We start from the raw sequence: 23,471 nt of genomic DNA, 5'->3' as shown, positions 1-23,471 counted from the left end.
CCCCAAAGTAATGGAGCGTGTACCTGTGTCTAGGCAGCCAAATGGAATATTGAATAATGGAAGTGTCTGCATGTCGCTCTCAAACGACACACTCCTCCGTGCTACAGCATTCTATTTAACCGCATCCGTGGACGGGTGACAGTTGCTTGTGACAGGCGATACTCCATGTCCTCTATTAACAAGATAGGAATCATATTAGTATATTTCTCCCCAGAGTGGTGGAACATTAGGTCGATCATGACATTGCAAGTGTTTGTGGTAACAGGAACGGTCATTGCAGCACAGTGTACCATGTTTTGTTTTGTTTTTTGTCCATTGCAGAGAACAAGCTCCTGACGCCTATCGATGGAGCGCACTTGCAGTGCAGCCTTAAGCCCCATCCTGCTCTGGGTCCCATCATGCACCTGTTCCCTCAGAATATGCTGGTGTCTAAGGATGAGGACATACCAGGGGTGGCGCCCTCTACAGGTGAGACTACACGGTTGATGCTAAGTGGGGTCCTTGGGACGACCCCACCCTTAACCTTAATCATTCCCTAACCTCAACGTCCCCTATCGTCCCAAGGATCCCAGTTAGCATTTACAGAGACTACACAACAGACTTCAGGGCAGTGTTTTCCCTTAACATTACTTAGGCATGATGCCCCCCAGGCCATCTAGCTGTTGACTCCTGCCTATAAATGTTTCATAGAAAATGGTGGGGTTGGAAGTCTTAGATCCCAGAGAACCTCTGGGATTCTGCAGCTTGCCTTTACAAAACGTCTATGGAAACACTGCCTTAGGGCCTCGCTGTACCAAATGACTTGTCTTGTGACCTTTCTCAGTATTTAACTGAAGGGTAACTAGCACCTCACTGAGTCATTTGAAGAAACCTATAGTGCAATCTGGAGGTAATCCTTCACCCACTTAGCCCTCCTCTGTCGCTCATCTTCAGATTCAACACAAATCAAGGGGCTTGTGAATGTAAACATAACAGAGAATTAGCGGCTTTCATTTGTGCGTTAATTCATACAAAATTAAATTATTTGACATATGTTCCTAGTTGACCTACAAATACATTTGTTTTGTCAGCCTTTGATTTATTTTTTCTAGGATTATTTACAACAGTCAATTTCATGTTTTATTGATTTAGGTATTATTCTTCACAGCCATTCTCAAAGAGGCTTTCCTGGGCTGAAATTCAATCAAACCTGCCTGAGCAATGTTAACACAGACACACACACACACACACACACACACACACACACACACACACACACCTCATTCTGAAAAACATCTACCTTGTGGAGTCTACCTCACAGTACCCAAATCATATCTGTAATTTGATCTGACCATTCGAAAAACAGCTTCCGTAACGATACAGAATTGAGACATTAATCTTAACACTTATTTTAGTTTTTCTTTTGCTTCTCCTCAAAAGTTGAAATTTTTGCAGTGTGTTTATCAAAAGTATATGATAGGACGTAATGCAATTTGACGGTGCCAGGTTTTTATTTTATTTTTAGCTGAGTCAGTGGATGGCATCGGGGTAATCCTCCACTCCTGTTCTGGTTCTACAAGCATCTCCAACCTAAGCTGCCTTTTAAGGCCAGCATCACTGGCTGGATATTCAGCCTGCATTGAGAGAAGTCCCCCCCGCTAGAAACAAGAACCATAATGAGACCGTTTGATGGCGACATTGTACTCAGGATGAGTATAATAATCGCTGGCCATTTGGTTTCTGTCGTGCTTGACTGAGGTGATTGCTGGGTGATTACCCACAACCAAGCTACGTCCATTAGTTCTCCTCGTCCTTTTGGGATAGATCAAGTGTTTTACACACAATGGATCCAGATGTAACCATGGTTTTGGGGTGTTCAAAACTACTCTATTATTCTCATGAATAGTTTTGGACAGACAGTGTGTTTTGGCTCGTTTGATGTGGCAGTGATTGTGATTTGCACTCACAGCTACCCGTAGCAAAGTGAAGCCTCTAGAGACACACTACAAGGGTATGGAGCTGTGGGTCCACTGTGGGTTTCATATACGAAAATGTGCAAAAGCAGTACATTAGGTGGATAGGTATGATTGGAGTTTAAAGGGGCAATCTGGGAATCAATGGGAGGGATGGGGCTGGAGAAATGTAACCACTCTCAAACTAGTCGATGGAGCTATGGATGCAAGGACAGACCATCGATGAGATCCAAATTATAGTTTTAACCATGTTTTGAAGCTATACAGTGTTTGTTTACAATTAAAACAAGCTTATATTTTTGGTTCTGATGGGGTAAGACAGTTGAAATAAGCTCATTTATCAATTTATATTCTTCAATAATCATGGATATATGCAGTGTCATAAAAGTCCAATTGCTGTACCAATCCCAGATTGCCCCTTTAATGTCCATTGGTTTATACGTGGTGGCTCTCTTGTACCTACCTCATAGCAATACGGATTGAAAGAATGAATGAATTTCTGATTTCCTCAAAAACTGTGTGGAAGGGACTACTGTATGTATGCCCTTTTAGATACTAACCATGGTAAATGCCTTGGTTTTTAATTGTTATACAATTTGTCTAGAGAAGTGAATAAACCTTGAGTGCATTCAACATTACAGATACCATAGAAATATAATTAATTTAATTATAATTCTATGACAGATACCAGGCGGCCTCACAGAATACAGCGGCTAAAATGGAGACAGAATACAGTGGCAAAAATGGAGACTGACAATTATTATTCATTGACTCTAGGAGATTCACTGTTGAAACCCCACCTGCTGAAGACCCTCACCTACTCCCTGGACAGGCTGTCCATCTCTCTTCAGCCCTCCTTGGAAGTGTTTGAGAGCCAGCTTCTGCAGCTGCTCAACGCAGACTGCCACAACACGGTAAGATCCTGCAGTCACGCAACCTCTAAACATGTAACATGATCAGAGTTTTACATGTCTCATTACGCCAGAATCATTATATCATACCATAGGCGTAGGGCAGGTTTTTTCTGACATGTCTGATATCAGACTAGGAAAAATTCTCTCTAGAATTTAAACTCTCCGCTACTTAACTGTACTGAGCTTTTTTTTCCTAATAGATAATGATTATATTTATTTTGTAAATGTATATATTTATATTATATGTTGTTGTTTTATCAGAAATCCCTGCAAAGAAAGTCTATGTATCAATTCTGAATGCCGTTATCTTCTGAAGTCTTGTGTTTTTGGGCTCTAGAAAACACCTGGGCATCAGCCTGTCCAACATACTATAAGAGGTGTATGACCAAAATCACATACAATATAGATATTACGGCTAATTACTCCTCTGGTTGAGATCGCCTTTCCTTTCTGCCCTCAGAGGACCTCACTCGACAGGTGTACAGAGGTGTACAACAAGCACGCTTCTTTTCTAGCTACCACTGCAGTTTAAGACCCCAATCGAAGTAGAGCTTGTCTATATGTTTCTTCTCCTCTCGTCTAAGGAGTCTGGAGTCGTAACCACGTTTGACAGGTGCAGCCATGCGACGGCAATTATTACATAGTGCCGTTGTTCAGGTCCGCTCTGTCTGCTCTGGCTTAAGCGACACGTGCCAGTGGAGGGGCGGATGAGAATTGATATCATGATGCTGTCAGTCACTTTATCTCTGTGCCGCCGGTGTTCAGCACTATACCGTGTCGATCCCCACCGCTGAACCCCCAAAGGAGCCTATTAAGCATGGACTGCTTGGATAAAGCTTGACGTTTCATGAAAAGCTTCACTGTACAGTAATATCTTGGCTCTTGTTGGAGCCTGGCCCCACTATGTCGGCTATTTTGTGTTACACACTAGCCTTTGGAGTGTGTATGCCCTCAGCACAGTACAGAGTGTGCGTAGAGGGCAGAGATTTTAACAGGAAAAATGTTGTACCCAAGTTTGAGTGTGTTCAGATCTTGTGTGATGCCTAATGTGGGTGTTGTTTAGTGTGCCAGGTAGGTGTCATTCTCGTACAGGGATATATATTTGATATGTTTTACACGTTGGGGATCACTCTCTCAACTCGCAAATGCATTTTTTTCATTGGTGCCCTCGCTGAAACAACAGTTTTGAATTGAGTTTCCACTGTGATGGTTTTGATATATTGACTGGAAAAGCTAGGACATAGAGGTTTGAATCATTCGTGGACACACCTATACACCATAACCCCGAAAGCTTGTGTTTTGATGAAGTGTCTCGACAGTTAGCTGTCAAACCGTTCCACTTTTTAATAAACACTTCCGAAGTGTTAGTGTGTGTCTGTCAGAGCAGCTTGAACTTGTGAACCCGAATACGAGGAAGACAATACACTAAGGGCACAAACAATCCCTGTGCTGTGCATGTACTTCATTGACCATTTCGAGCATACACTAACTCTGGCTTTTCAAATGGCATTACCATGGCAGTCAATCGATACCATTGAGAGTGCCTTTCGGTACCGAGGCGATCAGTGTGAAGAATCAAAATTAAAGTCTCCATGGATTTGTCACTGACCTCCCCAAGGAAGCATGCTAACCATTGTTGTCGCTCAAAGGATGTTAACAAGGACGCCATTGGAGAGGTGAGCGTGCATAATATACAGATTGATTGGACAATCAATTGGCATTCCAGTGGCTCCGGGTGGCAATTTTAATTTTATTACCCACAGTACCCTGTCTTCATTATAGATCCACCGGTAGGTAATGAGGTACATGCAGTGCACTGCCTCGCTCTTTCGGAAATGAATTATGTGAAGCTCTTATCAGGTAAAGTACGGTTGAGTCAGGTGAGGTTGACAGAATAAAATCAATCACTTTTCCTTTTTTTAGAATTCCAGTGTTAACGTCTTTGTCTATATAAGATGGGCTTGGCAGGTCCTCATAACTAGATATGGTTGATTGGTGAAAACAGACAGATTGACTGTGTTCGTATTGTGAAAACTTTGTAGGGGCTGACGACACTCTCTGTTTCTCGTCTGCTGGAGGTGCTAATACATGCAGCATCGAGGGTGACGGCAGCTTTTAATTAGAGCGTGTGTGTGTGTGTGTGTGATTGTGTGCGTGTGTGTGTGTGTGTGTGTGTGTGTGTGTGTGTGTGATTGTGTGCGTGTGCGTGTGTGTGTGTGTGTGTGTGCGTGCGTGTTCGCGTGACCTTGTGTGAGTGTGAAAGTGTGACTCCTGCTAGATTGTCATCATCAAGTTATCTCTGAGGTGATGCTGACACCTCACCTGCTGCATCAGCCTCAGAGGGGAGAGAGGGGTGTGTGTGTGTGTGTGTGCGTGTGTGCACACGCACACGCGTGTGTGTGTGTATGTGAGAGAGAGAGAGAGAGAGAGAGAGAGAGAGAGAGAGAGAATGTGGGTGTCTATGTCTGTGTCTGTTGGTGTTTCACAGTTCAATGTTTCTCTTTCCCAAATATATCGCCTTGTTTCACTTGTAATACTGTAGCTTATAGTGGGGCTGTGATGGCCATGGAATTGTGGGTGTCGCTCAATCATCATGCAAATAATCGCAATAACCGTTTGAAGTCAATAATATAGCTGGATTTTTTTTTATTTTTTTTTAAATACACATTGTAATCTACGCAGTCTTTCACACAGTCTCTGTTTTTGGGATGATGGGGAAAGCTAAATAATTAAGAATATTCAATTATGGTGGGAACACATTTAACAACCAAATATTACCATCTTCATGTCAGTGTTGCAGCGCTGCAAGTTTGTTTGGGTGTCTTCAGAGACATTCTACTTTACCAATGTTACTAAATAACTAATATAGGCTGACACACACACATATATATATATATATATATATATATATATATATATATATATATTTTAATAGATCTATGTGTTTATTCAACAGAAACAAGAACATTGGCATACAAGAAAGTGCACACATCAAACTGCGTGACGTGATCGTGAAAGTAGCGCATTACCCACTTGTTCATAATCATTACTTTACACTCCTGCTATTGGGAAAAGTATATTTATATGAAAGGTTTGCATGAATTATTAAATTATTTACTTTCACGGTCATCCATGTATAAGGGTGTAACCGACAGTCACTGTGTAACTGTCACAGCCCTTGCTTCTAGTTGACCTGCTTTAAATGTGTATAGTAACTTTAGCCGTCATAGCTTCGATATATCGAGAAAAGGGTCAATTTGGAACATTGGCTTTGACAAAGCTAGCCAACCCTAGCCTCTGATCTGTAGACCTCTGACTGCCACTGTGGCAAGGCTGTTCCGTCACTGCTTGTCGATCCGCCTCCAGCGTGAGAAACCACAGTCTGTCATACCTTGTAACCTTGTTCTCTCAGTAAGGAACCCATGATGTCGGTGTCAGGTGCTGTAACATCTTGGCTGGCAATCAGCAGGGAGCAGGGAGAGTCAGGAACAAGGGGAAGTGCACCATGCCTCAGGCAAAACAACATGCCCCAAGGCTAACTTGACGGAATCAACGTGATGAAATTCAGAGCAAACTAAGCTCAATAAGGTTTTAATTTTTCCGAAAATGAAGAAGCACTTGAAGTAGGACTGCCCCTGTGGAAGTGCAGAGGGAAAAAAAAGCCCAAAAAAAGGGAAAACATGATTGTGAAAAAATTGTCTTTTTCCACCCTCTAAGGATGGTCGGGAAGGGTTAGGCTACGCCTCAACATATGCCAACCAAACTACTGTTTCCAGTAATAATTAGGCCTATGTCTACAGATGCAGATACACAACAGCCTCCCCCCCCTCTACTCCCCTTTCATATTTTCATTAGCATTTTTTGCAGACAGTGTGAAAACTACAGAGGAGGAACAGACGAGAGGAGGGAATGGACAGGCTGGCGGACCCGGGCAGTGAACCCAGGACCTTCAGGAAACAGTGTACAGTTATCGGTGCATAGTTACCAGTGTGTTACGACACCGACACTATCCATATAGTGTAAGATTTTATGATTAGAAAGGCTACGTTTATGCATACCGAACCAACCAAACGTCTGTTTCCCATTTTAATTAGTCCTACGACTGCTGAGGCAGATAACCAAGCAGTGTGATCTCCTCACAGCGTCTATCTGCATGATTTGATACGTATACAGAATATAAGCTAATGCCATGCCATGCTACTAGGCTTTCCTGACACCTTGCAGTACATATATACATGCATTTAGCAGACACTCTTATCCAAAGCCACTTGCAGTACAGTGAGTTCATACATCTTTTGTATGTACTGTATGCTCCCAGTGGGAAATCGAACCTTAATGTTTCTAGCGCCATGCTCTACCAACTGATTCACCGCTCTATTGTAGCTGTTCTTCTATGGTGTGAAAGTCTGCTTTCCTTCCAAAATATGTTTTATCGAGAAGCACATACGGTCATAGCATGCAACATTTACAATAAGGATTTTTCTTCGTGTTTTCCATATAAAACAAAACAAAGAAGTACACAGTAAAAACAAATGACACAGCATAGAGTGACCCTCCCCCCACCCACGGTCCGAAAGTGCTTTCCAATGTTTCATCGTTTCATCTCATGGGAAACATCTGAACCCCCCCCCCCCCCCCCCCCAAGTCTAACAAGCCCGAAGGTGTCAAGCAAAAAGGTGTCTATGTAGAGGCATACAATGTCGAAAGTCTTGCACAGCAAGATTGCTCGAACCAATAGAGCCATTTTTAACCCATATGGGACTAGCCTTGTGCCCTTTAACATTCGTGTCTGTTGTCTTACTTTGTGTGGGTGTCAAAAGTGGCTTGGATGGACGTAATCGACATAGATAGATAGACAGACAGACAGACAGACAGGCAGGCAGGCAGGCAGGCAGGCAGGCAGGCAGGCAGGCAGATAGATATATAGATAGATAGATAGATAGATAGATAGATAGATAGATAGATAGATAGATAGATAGATAGATAGGTACTTTATTGATCCCCGAGGGGATATTAAGGCGTTACAGCAGCACAAATAACAACAAAATAAAGTGACAATAGAATAATAAAATAATATAGACATAAAATACACATCTGAAACATTATATACAGTAAGAACAGTCCAGTGTGATTTAACATAACATAACCCTTCCCACTAGGAAAGCAATACATATCCTCCTCCTTGAAAGATGTACTTATGTTAATTTATGTGTGCCACAACTGATTAGAGTCTGGTCAAGTTTGAGTTTTTTGCGACATCTGGAAAACACTGTCGATCTCGAATGACCCGCCCTCCTTTGAAGCCTAGCCACCCTAACAAGCAGTAGGGGCTTCCGTGTTCTGAACACTGTTTAGAGAAACAAGGAGAGGGACGATTTAAGAGAAAATCGTGGGGGGAATGTTTTAAGATGGCTTTATCAGTCTACACACGACTCAATATTTTTGGTTGTGAATCGTGGGAGCTTATCAACAGGAGGGCAATGCGATTCATCAGCTGATGCGATGTGCCAGTTAAAATCTGTTAAGGAGCAGAGGAGTGGGAGGATGAGAACGGCATGCTAATGATGGTGCCACTGTGTGTATCCTGTGAGGATGAGTCACCTCGGTGTGAGGGAGATAACGTCCACAGCGTGGGCACCTCGGTACCACACACAAACACACACACACACATATGCAAGAATTCCCATACACACATACACACACACACATATATGTAAGAATGCCCATACACACATAGTAGCATGCTTTCAATCGTACACACACACGCACGCACGCACGCACGCACGCACGCACACACACAATACCCCAAATATGGGATTGGCTTATGGGCAATGACAGAGAGATTGTCATTATATCTTCAAGATTAGTATGAAAAGATAATCTTTCTGAAATAATTAGCCTCTGAGTCCCGGGAGCAATTACATTATTTAGCTGATTACACATTTCAGATGAACTCATCTGTTTTCAGTAAAGGTCCCTCAGCCTTCAAATGAATGCTACTGTAAGATGTGACCCTAGATTGCGATTGAAGTGATATTAGCTTTATTGAATGTAGACTCTTTGTCCTGAGCCCTAACTGTATATCACATAACATTACAGTGTTATGGCACCACATCCATTGTGTTATCAGTTTGTCACTTGTGACTTTAAAGTCAATTTCAGTCTGTGTTTTAGCACGAAGACACAACATAGAGCTGACACGTGGATGAATGGTGGCGTTATTGTGTCATGTTCATAAATGCCCAGCACTCCAGGTGCCAGGGCTGATTATAATATGTGGGTCTCTCTGGGTCTGTCAGTTTTGTAACTACAACCCAGACTCAACTTATTAAAGAACCCGCACACTAACTCCACAGCAGCCTCTGAGCACAAAGAAATAACCTTCAAAAACCAATTTATCTTCCATAAAAAGCTCTCCTCATTTTCTTCAAACCGAGTAGCACAATGATTCTGCCTGCTGCCAGTTTTCTCTTATTCTCATAACTGCTATTATGTCTTCGCTCTAAATGACCTTCTTACACCCTCGTAAGTTCCATGTTATTCAGCTGACAGTTCTTTAGGTAAAAATCTATTTTGCTTACATTTTTCATTTTTATTTCATTCATTTAATTTTGTTTGCTTTAAATTGAAGAGATGTTTCCCCGACGATATGTGGCAACAATAAAACATAGGAACCCTTAGAAACGCCGGGTTGAAATAGTAATCTTTCGAGCCTCTGGAATTTATTTGATTATAATAGAAATGTAAACACTGAAAACCCTGAGAGAAAGAAAAATGAAGCATGTGCTAAGCCTCTCTCTAAGCTTCTCCCAAGGTGTATGCCAGGTATTAGGTGTATGTGAGGTATTACTATGCACACAAAACGGAATCAAACACAACCCGCTATTCAGCACCATTACTGCATGTGTTCTACTTTCGCACTCGACATGAATTAATAGCCCACACTTTGTTTCTTCTTTGTGAACAGATAAGATATCTTATTCCAACAACGTTAAGTTCCACTGGTGGCAGCCGTTTCGTTCTCCCTCTGATTTCATAGGAAAGGGTTTTTCCTGTAAAATTTCATGCACATTAAAAAAAAAAAAAGTGTTTTGCAGTGTGAGAAGCATCCTTTTAGACACCCAAGGTCATATCTGTATATGGGGTTGTTTCCTTTGCTTGTTCTCGCTCTTAATGTGCCCAGACATGGCCATTGGAAAGGATTAGGGTTATCACAGATATACAGTAGAAATGTTGACGCTAAAGCATGTTTTCTTGTTGTCTCAAAAAAGCTTGACAGAACAGAATGCTTGGTTTCTCTTTGAACACCCACACTACGCTGCGTCTCTAATTGGAAGGACAAAACCAACATCACCAACAACCCTACTCTCCAGCAACTCATTTGTTTACACTGTTAGCAAAGCATTGAAATAAATTGCCTCCAAATACACAGTAATGAGACTCAATCTTGTTTTATTTTACAAATTAAATGTGATTCTGTCTGGTTTTTTTTAGTTTTTTTTTTAATTATGACATTATGAGACATTCAGTAGTGGACTTCCCCAGTTCTCTCAGGTATGTTAGGCCGTAACTTACTCTACGCGCAGTAGTGTGATGAGACGGCGTTGCAGTTTCTGTCATAACACCACCGCCCTCGGAGGGGCCCTTGAACACCATCTCCCATGGCTGCCCGGTTAAATGATTCGTGACCCAAGAGCTGGGGAATTTCACAGATGAGACATAAAAGAGAGAGAGAGAGAGAGAGAGAGAGAGAGAGAGAGAGAGAGAGAGAGAGGGGGAGAGAGAGAGAGAGAGAGAGAGAGAGAGAGAGAGAGAGAGGGAGAGAGGGAGAGAGAGAGAGAGAGAGAGAGAGAGAGAGAGAGAGAGAGAGAGAGAGAGAGGGGGGGGGGGGGGGGGGGGGGTGGGGGGGGGGCTGCGGACTTTGGCTCTGGCACGCCCTCGCCCTGTGCGTTCATCACTCAGACGAGTCCCTCTCCTGTGACGATGGAAATGGAGTATAATTTAACTTGGGGGCCATTTCATTGTTCCCTTTAAGCTTCTTAGCTCTAAAATATTCATATTTCAGGAGCGGGAAACAAATCTGTGATGGCAGCAGCCAGGGAGAGAGAGGGAGGGGAGGGAGAGAGAGTGTGTGTGTGTGGGGGGGGGGGGGTGTGAGGAGAGAGCGAGTCAGGAGTGAGAGAGGGATAGAGAGATGTGAGAAAAAAAATTTGTCAAAGAGAGAGAGAATAGAAAGGATGGGTTTTAACAGATGTTCCCTGTTAGGAGCTTCAGACAGCTCCCTCTCTCTTTCTCCTCCTCTTCCCTCCTTCTCTCCCTCTCTCCCTCTCCCTCTCTCCCTCAATCACTTCATTACAGTCCTGTCCTACATAAAACAATGCCATCTCCTGTCATCTTCCCCACACTGCTGTTGTTGAAAGAGGGAGAGAACAGATAGATTCTGGGGGGAGGCACAATCATAATTATGATCTAGATGGAGTTGAAAGCAATTATTTGTGGGTTTTCTTGTCACACTTTGCGCTGCTTGCTGCCACTACGCAGTCACTCGAGATCTTAAAGGGCCAAGACTTAACTTAACTTAACTTAACAGCCTAGTTGGCATTTTGGAGATAGATTGTCTGTGATCGTACACTGTAGCATTGCCTAGAGTATAGAGGCATTGTAATTGGAGTGACGTGTAAGTTTGATGTATGTCATGTACTGTTGTACTGTGTGCTTCTTGGCATTCTTTTTTTTCAGGAATTAATTGTCATGGTTGTCATGTATGTACATACTGTTCAGACTCTAACTCAAACCGATGATGACTGGTTTCAGTGAGAGAGTTCATCCCACATTATTTGACATGGAAACGGGCACTAGACAAGAATCCGAATCCCCCCCCCCCTCCCCGAAATAGTATTTGAACGTTTTTCAAATACTTTGAGAGATTGCTTGAGCATGACTGGGGTGCCAGGTGGCGGGGTTTGCACTTGTTGTACTTATTTCATTGGTTCCATTGCTCCAGGCAAACTCAGATGATTTCAAATACTATTTGAACCCAGGGCGCTGTTAACGACTAGCCTAACTTTTACAGTGGGCGCCCCATAGGCTCTCATAGACACTGCCCCATAGGCTCTCATAGACATCGCCCCATAGGCTCTCATAGACACTGCCCCATAGGCTCTCATAGACATCGCCCCATAGGCTCTCATAGACACTGCCCCATAGGCTCTCATAGACACTGCCCCATAGGCTCTCATAGACATCGCCCCATAGGCTCTCATAGACACTGCCCCATAGGCTCTCATAGACACTGCCCCATAGGCTCTCATAGACATCGCCCCATAGGCTCTCATAGACATCGCCCCATATGCTCTCATAGACACTGCCCCATAGGCTCTCATAGACACTGCCCCATAGGCTCTCATAGACATGGCCCCATAGGCTCTCATAGACACTGCCCCATAGGCTCTCATAGACACTGCCCCATAGGCTCTCATAGACATGGCCCCATAGGCTCTCATAGACATGGCCTAGTGAGGCGATATATAGTACCTCACTCTCATCAGCCACTCTAAAACTGTCCAGTTCTGTGCCTCTGGTCCGTATCACAGCCAATCCACACACTGAGGAGGGATAGAGAGAGAAGGGATGGAGAGAGGAATTGGAGTGTGAGAGAGAAAAGGAGAGAGAGAGAGAGAGAGAGAGAGAGAGAGAGAGAAGACAGGACAGGACAGGGCAGGGGTGAAAGTATGCAAAAAGTATTGTCGTCAATCAATAAAAAATAAAAAAAACACCAATTAAATAGCAAGGTTCAAATCCCGAAAACCGAAGATAACACATGTAGACAACCTCACTCCCCTCTGTAATGCATGTCCTCCTCATTTAGAGAGCAGATTCCGGGGGAGGCACAATCATAATTATGATCTAGATGGAGTTGAAAGTAATTTGTGAGTTTTCGTGTCACACTTTGTGCTGCTTACTGCCACTCCACAGTCACTCCGCAGTCAGGTCTTAAAGAGCCAAGGCTGAACTTAGCAGCCTCGCTGTCATTTGGAGATAGATCGTCTGTGATTGCACAGTGCAGCGTTGCCTACAGCATAGAGGCATTGTAATTGTAGTGACACGTAAGGAGTTGATGTATCTCATGTGCTGTGTGTATCTTGGCATTCGTTTTCTTTCAGTAACTAATTGTCGTGGTTGTCATGTATGTACATGTATACTGTTCAGACTTTAACTCAAACCGATGATGAATGTTTTGGTGAATGAGAGCGGAATTCCATTCTCACTTCACATTGTGACGTCTGTTTAGACAGTGGGAATGGAAGAGGCATGCCAGAAAGGGGAAACGGGCACTGGATAAACATTTGGTATCCCCCCCCCCCCCCCCCCCCTCCCCAACCCCCACAAGTCTAACAAAATACTCTAAACGAACCAGACCTGGGTCGAAATAGTATTTGAATGCTTTCAAATGCGTTGAGTGATTGCTTGAGCCTGACTGGGGTGCCAGATGGACAGGGTTTGCACTTTTGGGACTATTCCATTGGTTCCATTGCTCCAGGCAAACTCAGTCAAGCACAGCAGCATATTTGAAATTATTTTATCATCAGGGTGCTGCTAACTATTAGCCTAACTTTTACAGTGGGCGCCCCATAGGCTCCCATAGACATTGCCTAGTGAGGCGATATACTTTGTGCAGTGTCTAACTTATATCAGCCTCTCTGTTCTCTAAAACTTTTCTCGTTCTGTGCCTCTGGCCCGTATCATAGCCAATTCACAATAGGCATTTCACAGATCTAAATGGCGAGGCTTCAGATGTTAAACATGGCCTTTCCCTTTGAGAATAAATAAGCCGCAAACTGTTTCCCTGGCCGCTTGAGAGTGGAGACTTGAGAGATGTTTACTGTTACTGAGAAAAAACAGAGAGAAAGAGAGACCGGAGGAGGACAAAGAGAGGAAAGGGAGTGTGTGAGAGAGAGAGAGAGAGAGAGAGAGAGAGAGAGAGAGAGAGAGGACAGGGTGAAGGAAGTGAGAAATAAGACGGAATGTGGTTGAGAGAAAGAACGCTAGATAGAGATAGAAAGTGAAAAACAGAGAGTGAGAGAGAAAGCCTGGGTACGTGGGCTGCACACGGGCAGGCTCTGCAGCTGCATATAAAACCGATACTCAATTGATATGCTAATTGGATTGGGTAGGTGTGGGTGGATATGGAGACGGGTGTAGGCAGAGAGAAAGAGAGAGAGATTGAGAGAGAGAGAGAGAGAGAGAGAGAAAGCAAGAGAGTGAGAGAGACAGAGGCTGGGGATGCACACAGGAAACAGCAGCGAGGCCCACAACCCAGGGTTAGAGTTTGCAGTCAATCATCTGTGCTCTTGTCACTCAGCGCTACATTAGCGGTGGCAGCTGTAAGTGCGGAACGACAACTCTGACAAACGGACTCCAGAAATGTGCCCGTTGATTGGTTTGTTTGTTCAACAGTCCTCCATTTACATTTACATAATAATTTCAGACGCTTACTTGTAATGATGTTTTTTTATCTGATTCCTTTATGCTTTACTATTGGAGCAAATCAAATAGAAAATGCAAATAAACAAACAATGAGTCGAGATGTTTGTTTGAAATCATTATTGGCTTATTAATTAATTATGATTAGCATAATCACAACATTAGTGCCATGAATAATTTTGGCTATGATGGTAATACACACAGCGCCACCCACAAGGTAACAATTAGAAACACGTTTTTCGATTGTATGCCTTTGCACTCTGCGTCATTCTTTTCTTTGTTTGCCATGTCACTGAGCCAGGCATCCATTGCCAAAAGCCTTCCCCCAGATATAGGCAAAGGATTCTGTTTGAATTACAGCTTAACTCCTCAGCTCCTCATCCTCCTCTGTACTCAAAGGATCAGCAGTGCATGTACTGGCAGAGTACTCGGGCATCATCAGTGAGCGTGAGAATGAGACATTATCAGGATGTGAAACTGCGTGAGATGGAATGAGACGTCAGGCAGGGAGTGTCTCACATGGGGGGGGGGGTGGCGGGGGGGTGCGTAGCGACATCCTGGGGTAGTGTCGGGAGGAGTGCTGTGGATAGGGTTCTATTTGAGAGGATGTTTCTGAGATAAGAAGAAAAAAAAAGATACAAGTTCCCAGCTTCAATATATTTCTACGGTGTGAGCATCTGTTTTCAAAGTATGTCTTTCTAGAAATAATTTGTAATATGTAGCACACTACATTGGTGTGATATATTGTAGTGGGCCTGTTTTTATTAGCAATAATGACTTTTTATAAAATGCCAGAAAATATAATTATATCCCCTTATGCACGACTTTATGTATTGCATATGCAAGCTGCTATACCATTCCATTCAGTCAGACTGTATTTCCTCTCTCAGAAGCAGTGGGGCCCGGAGGGCATGGCGGTGGTCATCCAGGAGAGGAGGCTCCACGTGGGGGTGCACAACGGCTGGGGCTTCCTGGAGCGTCCCCAGGTGGTGGTGCTGGAGCCCCAGACCACCCAAAGCAGCAGAGGACACAGTGGAAGCACCTCTAGACAGAACACCCTGGGCAGAGACGGGTGAGTGGAGCATTTTTTCCCTTGCGATCATTTGATGCTATCTATTGCACACACCCTCTAACGCATAGAGTGGGTGACCACTGCTCTAACTTGTTAGTCCTGCACATGGCAAACACATCCAACAAATGTGTGGGAGTGGGACTTAATACATTGGGCCTATCTCGTATCTCTTATCATACCCGGGCCGCCTTTCTTATCTGATACCATCTAATTCTTAACTAGACCTACGGAAGAGACTGGTGACTTGGACCGACCATACAATATCCCCTCGCCACACCAAAACCACTCTGCTGACCCATGACCCCATATAGCTACAGTACTACATACCTTCTCCGTTCCACATATACCCTCGCTCCTACAGTAATACACCTAGATCACACACACACACACACACACACTTCACAAACAGCAGCCCTCACAAAACCAAGGTTTGATAGGATAGATTTTTACTATTAGCCAATCGAGCTCCCTGGACCTTTTATCATTTCACCGAGATGTCATGACGCCCTACATTTACTGCATTTGTTTATGCAAGGTCAGCAGTAGGTTTTTAAGGGATTTTTTCCCCCGCAGATCAGCAGGAAAAACATGAAATCAGCTTCTCTATAGACAGATGGCTTTAACACATCAAACCATACTTAAGAAGACATGATGGGTTTCCTTCAGTGTATGTGCGTGCGTGTGCGTGTGTGTGTGGGGCTTCGGCTGCCTACTTTTGATGCAGGGGCCACTGTATGGCTCAGAAACCCCAGTATGGTTCTGATTGATATTGGGGCTGACTGAAGTAAGGTGAAGTAGAAGTCAGGAAGAAATCAGAGGACATTCCATTCCATGAATTACAATGAGCCGTCCTCTGATTTCTACATCCACCAGACCTGAGCACACTGTTCAGATCAGTAGTGGTCATTCAGCAACCCTGGTTCTGGAGAGCTACAGTCACCTCATGATTTTTAGATCAACAATAATGCTAGGCTCGAACCCTGTTGCTCTCCAGGACCATGTCGTTGACCACTGGTTTGGATGCTTTCACAGTGTGACATCACAGTACGAAATGGAAGTTTACATATCACTGGTTATCACTGTTGATGTCGGACGCTGCATATAGCAATTACGTGGGCACCCTTAAGTAAGCACACCGCCCCCCCCCATCCAGAATGTGTACCTCCTCCCTGTTCTTTGTTACATAATAAACCATAATCATCCTAATAACACCTAGTTGTACAGTACATTACCTGCCGCCACCGCTCACAGTTTTTTCAAGCAGGAACAGGTAAAAAAAAAACTAAAAACTATTGTATTTTCCCCCTTGCTGATTCCACAGCATTTTAAAAGTGCCGTTATGAATAGCACAGTGTAGGCCATAATTATGCCAGTTTTTTTGCGTGTTGTTTTTGTGGATCTTTTTTGTGCTGGAAAGCCGACAAGTTGGCTGCTTGCTGCTAGTGGGGCCTGTTTCTGTCTTCTGTAGAAACGCTCACCCGTTCCAGCCTCCTGAGGGGGTCCGTGAAGCGAAGGAGTGAACGAGAGAGTGCTCGCCCGACCTTGTTCACATCCCCCGTACTTCTCAGTATGCCCTCGTCAGGGTTGTATGCAAACTGTCAATGATGAATATCAAGTGTGTGTGTGTGTGTGTGTTTGTGTGCGTGTGTGTGTGTGTGTCTATGCGTGTGTGTGGGTGCGTGCGTGCGCTCGTATGGGGCCAATAGCACACCGGGGAAGCAAGGAAGTTAGCCAATGCTCTAACACATTGCAGCCATTTTCCCTTTGCTAGACAGAGCCACAATACTGTATTATGCTACTGTACTTGTTGTTGCTCTGAAACTGGAGCAAGAATGATTTTAGTATTGGCGTAGCACACTAATGCGCCTACCTCGTAATCACAAGGTTCCTGGTTCGATTGCGACCCTCGACCTATCTTGCATGTCATCCATCCTCTCTCTCCCATCCTTCCTGTCAATCTCTACTGTCTCTATCCCAATAAAGCAGAAATGCCCTAAAACATTTTTTTTTTTTTTTTAAATAATAATAATTCTGTGTGGTGGAGTTCTTTATACAAGCAAGACAAAGGGCTCCAGTTTGCTCCCCCTAAAGAGCACGGCCCAACACTAAAACCATGTGCAGAAAAGACCGTTTTGGTAATTCTGTATCACCGTGAAGTGCGTCTGCCCTGACCAACACAAACTATAAAATATGTACTATAAAAACTCAAGCTGAAGATGACCTTCATCTCTGACGCTTGACCTTCATCTCTGACGCTTGACCTTCATCTCTGACGCTTGCTCCAAACTGACCATCCTAGAGGGCACCCACCAACCCACAGCAGTGTCAGCCTAAACATCATGGAGGATCTGGGCTCCTACCTGACACCAAATTCTCCAAGCACTGGGACGTCCACCCTGCCAAGGAGGTGTATAAGCATGGAAGAGTCTTTGACCCCAGGCAGGCACCTGCTGTGCAGAAGCAGATAGAAGATTACCAGGTGCTGAAAGCCCTGGCACACCCATCTGCTGAGCTGAGGGGTGAGCACTGTGTCGGCAAGGAAGCTCTCCCACCAGCCCTGGAGCTCTCTGACTATTGGATGGATGCTGCAATGACTCGGTTTCCAAAAGTGGCAGGAGTTGCTATACCTTTTATATGTAATCTTCCTTGTGAGCTCAGTTGACACAGAGAGAAGCTTCAGCAAGTATAAAACTCGGCTGAGCAGCAACAGAGAGTCACTTGCCGAACTTAACACAAAATGTCTCACAATCATGTAACACAACCGGGATGACAGGTGGAAAGAGCCATGAAATATATGCCTACTTCTCCACAGTTAAAGAGCATAGACTTCAGTTGAGTTTTATGTGACATATGTTAAGTTAACAAGCTGCATTTTTGTGTACTGTCCATTTGTGGCTGCTCTGAAAGCACTTAAATTAACTTAAAATTGTTTCAGAGTGTATTTTTTTGTTGTGTAAAACAGTGAAAAAAGTGAAAACTGAATTTTGGAAAAAATAAAGCCTTAACAAACTTAGCACAAATAAATTAAGGGGAAGTAAATGGGATTGTCGGTGGACTTGTCAAGGGGAGTTGGTAAATTCAAACACTATGATGTTTCATGTTGAATAATTACCAATAGGCAAAAATAGACACAGATCATAACAGGCAGCAGTTGTCACCTGTCGGGGATAATCCATCATACCACCAGTACATCCTCTATAAATATGTGGAAGTAGGCCTCGCATTACTCAATTCTGTAAGCTATATTCCCTGTGCCAATTAAATAATGGAACCGTGCATGTCTGATAGGGAATACAATCGAATTGGAGAATATCTACATGCATTGTTCTTAGAATCATCTTGAAAGTTGTCAAATACCACTTATTCAATCCATGTTAATATTGGGAGGGTTAGGGTTAGGAAAATAATATAAACTAGCATAAAATAGGTCCAATTAAGTCCACCCCCACACTACATGATCGCCTCTAACAGGTTCAAACATTGCGCTACATAATTATCCCGCGATGTATTTCTTTTTACTTTGAATATTATCCACTATTGCCAGCGAACCTAAGTAGCCTACAATAGGCTACTGTTATCATAGCCATACAGTCCTGATCATGCTTACAGAGAGGAAACAAACACCATCTGTTACATCCGTTGCCTACAATTGATTGTATGGTCATTTTCTATATTTTGTCAAAAATTCATTATCCATTCCAACATTCGCAGTGAAATCCTGATTGCCGGGGACAAAGGACATCTTCATGTCATATTCAGTTATCCACAAACATGTAAATTGACTACATAATTACTGCACAACACATTTGTCTAGCGGCCGGTATTGTTATATGCATTATTTCTCTCTCCCTCTCCTTTTCACTCTCTTCCCCATCTCTCTGTGGCATCGCATACATATCTCTGTCCTTTCCTCCCTTCCTCCTTCTCTCCCTCCCCCGGTCCCTGCCTCACCCTCACCTTCTCTGTCTCCTTTTCTCTTTGTGCCATCTCCCTCCCTCCCTTACTCCCCCTCCCCTACTCTCTTTCTCCTTCTCTCAGTGTCCCCTCTATCCCTCCCTCACTCTGTGTGTGTGTTCTCTCTCTCTAGCTCGTCCCCATCGCCCCCTCAGATCCTGGCCTTACGCAGCAGTCTGGAAGTGAAGCTGGCCAATCACAGGGCCTTTGGGATCGTCCTCCAGCTGGAGTACGTCTTCTCCGTTCCAGTTGGTGGAGACGGAAAGGTAAGAGTGTGCGTGCGTGCGTGCGTGCGTGCGTGCGTGGTGGTGGTGGTGGGGGGGGGGGGTGTGTGTGTATGTTCCCCCTGTTTGCTTGTTACGACCGTTCTGTCTAGAGTGAAATAAGGGCATAACACGATACAGCGAGCATGCTGAATGTAGGTGCGCTGCAACACAAATGCTACAAACCAGGACTAAAATGCAAGAATATCACACAACCACACAAGATCTACTATAAACACATAGGGGGGGGGGGCACCCGTTCCTAGCCTAATGTTTATAACAAAGATGCGGCTCCGTGATGCAAAGTAAACCCATGGGCAGCTTACCCTATCCCCTTGTCCCTGCGCGTAAAAAACAAAAACAAAGCACTATACCGTGTATAGTGTTAAACCATAACAAGAAACAGCTACCAATGCCCGTGGCTTGGCTAATCCACTTTCAACAATGGACACCAAACAAAACACGAAAGACGACGACTCCGGAACGAGGGACGAAACACCCCCACCCATAAGAGCAAGCCTGGGCTGGCGATATCAATAAGCCCCCCCCCCTACTAATTGACTAACTTAACATACCCACACATACACATCAACATTAAGAACGAGAAAGGGCATCAGCAAATACATTTTCAGAACCTTTCTTGTGTCGGATCTCCAAATTAAAACCTTGGACCATTAGCGACCAACGCATCAGGCGTTGGTAGTGGTTACACATTCTGTGAAGGAACACCAAAGGATTATGGTCAGTATATATGATCACAGGCGTAACACTAGATCCTACGTAAACTTCAAAGAACTGAAGAGTGAGCAACAGAGCCAGAGTCTCCTGCTCTGTGGTAGAGTAGTGTGACTGACTGTTGTTAGCCGAATGGTCCAGACCGTCGGAATCCACAGACTTTGATTGTAAATGGCTTTTGAAAATCCGGGGCACGGGGTCAGGAGTACTGCATAAAAGTGCTTTAATGCAGTCAATTGCTGTTTGGCAGTCAGCAGACCACACAAACGGTACTGAGGGACTGAGTAAGCCAGTTAGTGGGACTGAGGAAAAATAGCCGCAAAATCCCCTGTAATAACCAGCCATACCTAGGTATCGACGCAATTCCCGCTGTGTGGTGGGCACTGGAAATGTTGTTATGGCAACAACCTTGGCTTCAATGGGACACACTTGTCCTTCACCCACCTGCTGACCTATATAGGTAACAGTGGCTTTGCCAAATTCGCACTTGGCTGGGTTCAGTGTCAGGAAAGTGGCTGCCAACCGCTGAAACACTGTTAACGAACTCACTGTTAACTTAACGAACTCACATGAGCAGACCAATCAGAAGAGTGTACTACCAAATCATACGCTGTACAGTTAGGCACATCTGCAAGCACTATATTCACTAGGCGTTGGAAGGTATCCGGAGCATTTGGCATCCCAAACGCCATACTGAATATTGTAGGAACCAATCAGGTGCACGAGGTGAAACGGCCACCTACCAATAACTATTTAACAGATCTAGCTTGGTGACATGACGGGCCGAACCAATTGTATCTACACAATCACCCAAGCGTGGCATGGGATACGAATCAGGAATAGTGACTTGGTTCACTTTCTGGTAATCAGTGCAAAAACAAATAGTTGAATCGGGCTTTGGAACCAAGAGGCATGGGGAGCTCCATGGACTTGAACTTGGTTGTTCCAAGTTATGTTCTAACAGATATGAGACTTCTTGCTTCATCATTCATTGATCTTTTCATGTATTTAACTCTGTATGGGTGTTGTTTAATTGGCACCACACCGCCCACGTCAATGTTGTGGTCCAAAACAATAGTGCGGGGAGGAACATCTCCAAACAGACAAGAAAAATCATGAACTAGCACCAATATACTGACTTGACAGATATGGCATGTGCGACAGAATCTGGCTCCATCTTTCTTTAATCCTGGCCAAAAGAAATGTCTCAGAATTTGATTGTAGGTTTTTGTAACCCCTAAGTGAACAGACCAAAGATGATCATGAGCCAGTGATAAAACAGACTGATGGTACCGTATAGGCACCACGACCTGAAACACAACACTCCACTCACTACCTCTGGAACAAGAGCAGTAGCAAAACACTTGGTAAGGTTGGCATCATCCTTCTGAGCAACAATAAGGTTCTCACGAGTCATCGGTAACTGTTTTGTCTCCATGCTGGGGCTATCACACTCAAGCGTAGGTTTGTCAACCTCCTTGGCAGGATGCTGAGAAACAACAGTCTCACCAGACAACACAGTAGCGAACACCGTATCTGACAGGTCGACTACTTCGACCAACCCACGTCCCTGAGCTTGTGTGACGGCACAAACAGGAAATACACCAGGGACATTCTGAGCCAATACATCCGACTGCAGAATTACTGAGTGTTCTAACACTTCCAAAACTGGTAATACCTTGCCACCAGCAATGTCATTTCCCAGAATAAATGTGACACTTTTTATAGTTAGAGTCGGGCGCACACCTACCTTATTGACTCCACTGACCAAGCTACAATGTAAGTGTACCTGCTGAAGAGGCAGCATTCATTTCAATACCTTGTACCAAAACACTAGACCCACACGATGAGTCATCAGACAGAGGTAAGACATTGAACAGAACGCACAAAGAACAGTACTCTTAACCACCTTGCAACGCAAACCATCCTCCAAGGATAAAGCAGACAAGACGTCTTGAACTTTACCTTGAGCTTTTTTAGTCAATTTGCACTGCAACAAAAGAGGCCAAACTTCTTCAGGCCACCCCAGAGAGGCTGCGGTATGTTCAAATGCGCCAAAGTATGAATCAACCTCAGTTTCCCAAAACGGGGGTGCTAAGGCTATGTGCTTACTCACATCAAAACTGTCAGAAACTCTCAGAGTGTCTCAGTGAGCAGGTTTAGAACGCTCCACATTGACAGCTTCTAATTCTACTCTACGTAGATTTACCTCTTTCTCTGCCTCTCCATTTTGCGGATCTCTAGCCCGTGACTGTACTCAGCCTGGCTCTGTCTCTCCTGCGCCTCGATCTGTAAATGGGGCAGACGTATTTTAAGGTGAGAATCACCACTTGGACCGAAAAAAGTCAGGGAAAGAGGGTCATATCGAGGCAAGGTAGCAGGAGGCTGAGCATCCCCCGCAGAAACAACCTCAACATCCTGTTGTATCTCTAATGAAAGGGGAACAGCAGTAGCCCGCCCACCTCCACCTCCACCTCCACCTCCACCTCCACCAAGCACCTGCCTGACTACCAACCTTCCCACTACAAGCTCAACAAGCTTGCTCTTAATAGTAGTCGTTGGCACAACTAAATCAAAGTGTGTCGCCATGACGAATAAGTCAGCCTTTCGACAGGCGTTAACTCGATCCAGAGATGGATCTTCCAGACAACTCTCCAAATCAAAAGAAGACATTTCTACAACAGTGGCAAACAAACCTAATGGAAACTACTCACCAAACAAAACCAACCAGCAGTAACCATGCACACCACCATAGTAAAAAAAATGCGTAATGTAACACCACCACATAACATCTCCTTGTCCCCTTGTCCCTGCACGTAAAAAACAAAAACAAAACACTATACCGTGTATAGTGTTAAACCATGACAAGAAACAGCTACCAATGCACGTGGCTTGGCTAATCCACTTTCAACAATGGACACCAAACAAAACACGCAAGACGACGACTCCTCCTGAACAGAGGACAGGAGGGCTTTAAATAGACGGACGGACGGTTGATTGGTCCGGAACAGGTGCGCGAACATCTTTCACCAGCGCGCTTGCTCCCGGTTCTCTCCTCCCAGCAAGACGTTTCCTGTCCTTGGAAGCACAGCTTACT

The 23,471-nt window shown here is 44.2% G+C and overlaps 1 protein-coding gene across 1 annotated transcript in view; it reads left to right on the top strand.

Annotated features, from left to right (window-relative positions):
- The window catches only part of nphp4 (nephronophthisis 4), a gene marked incomplete at its 5' end in the record, with an annotated part of 108,810 nt that overhangs the window by 20,192 nt on the left and 65,147 nt on the right, over window positions 1-23,471 (top strand). The window contains 4 exons of the mRNA XM_083674740.1: window positions 322-468; window positions 2,730-2,866; window positions 15,241-15,422; window positions 19,510-19,642. Coding sequence (XP_083530866.1) covers window positions 322-468; window positions 2,730-2,866; window positions 15,241-15,422; window positions 19,510-19,642 — 599 coding nt within the window. The remainder of the gene's footprint in view (window positions 1-321; window positions 469-2,729; window positions 2,867-15,240; window positions 15,423-19,509; window positions 19,643-23,471) is intronic.

The sequence above is a fragment of the Argentina silus genome (genome assembly GCF_951799395.1).
Source record: "Argentina silus genome assembly, chromosome: 8".
Taxonomy (NCBI): Eukaryota; Metazoa; Chordata; class Actinopteri; order Argentiniformes; family Argentinidae; genus Argentina; species Argentina silus.
The sequence above is the reverse complement of the archived record's forward strand: the minus strand, read 5'-3'. Positions and strand labels throughout refer to the sequence as shown.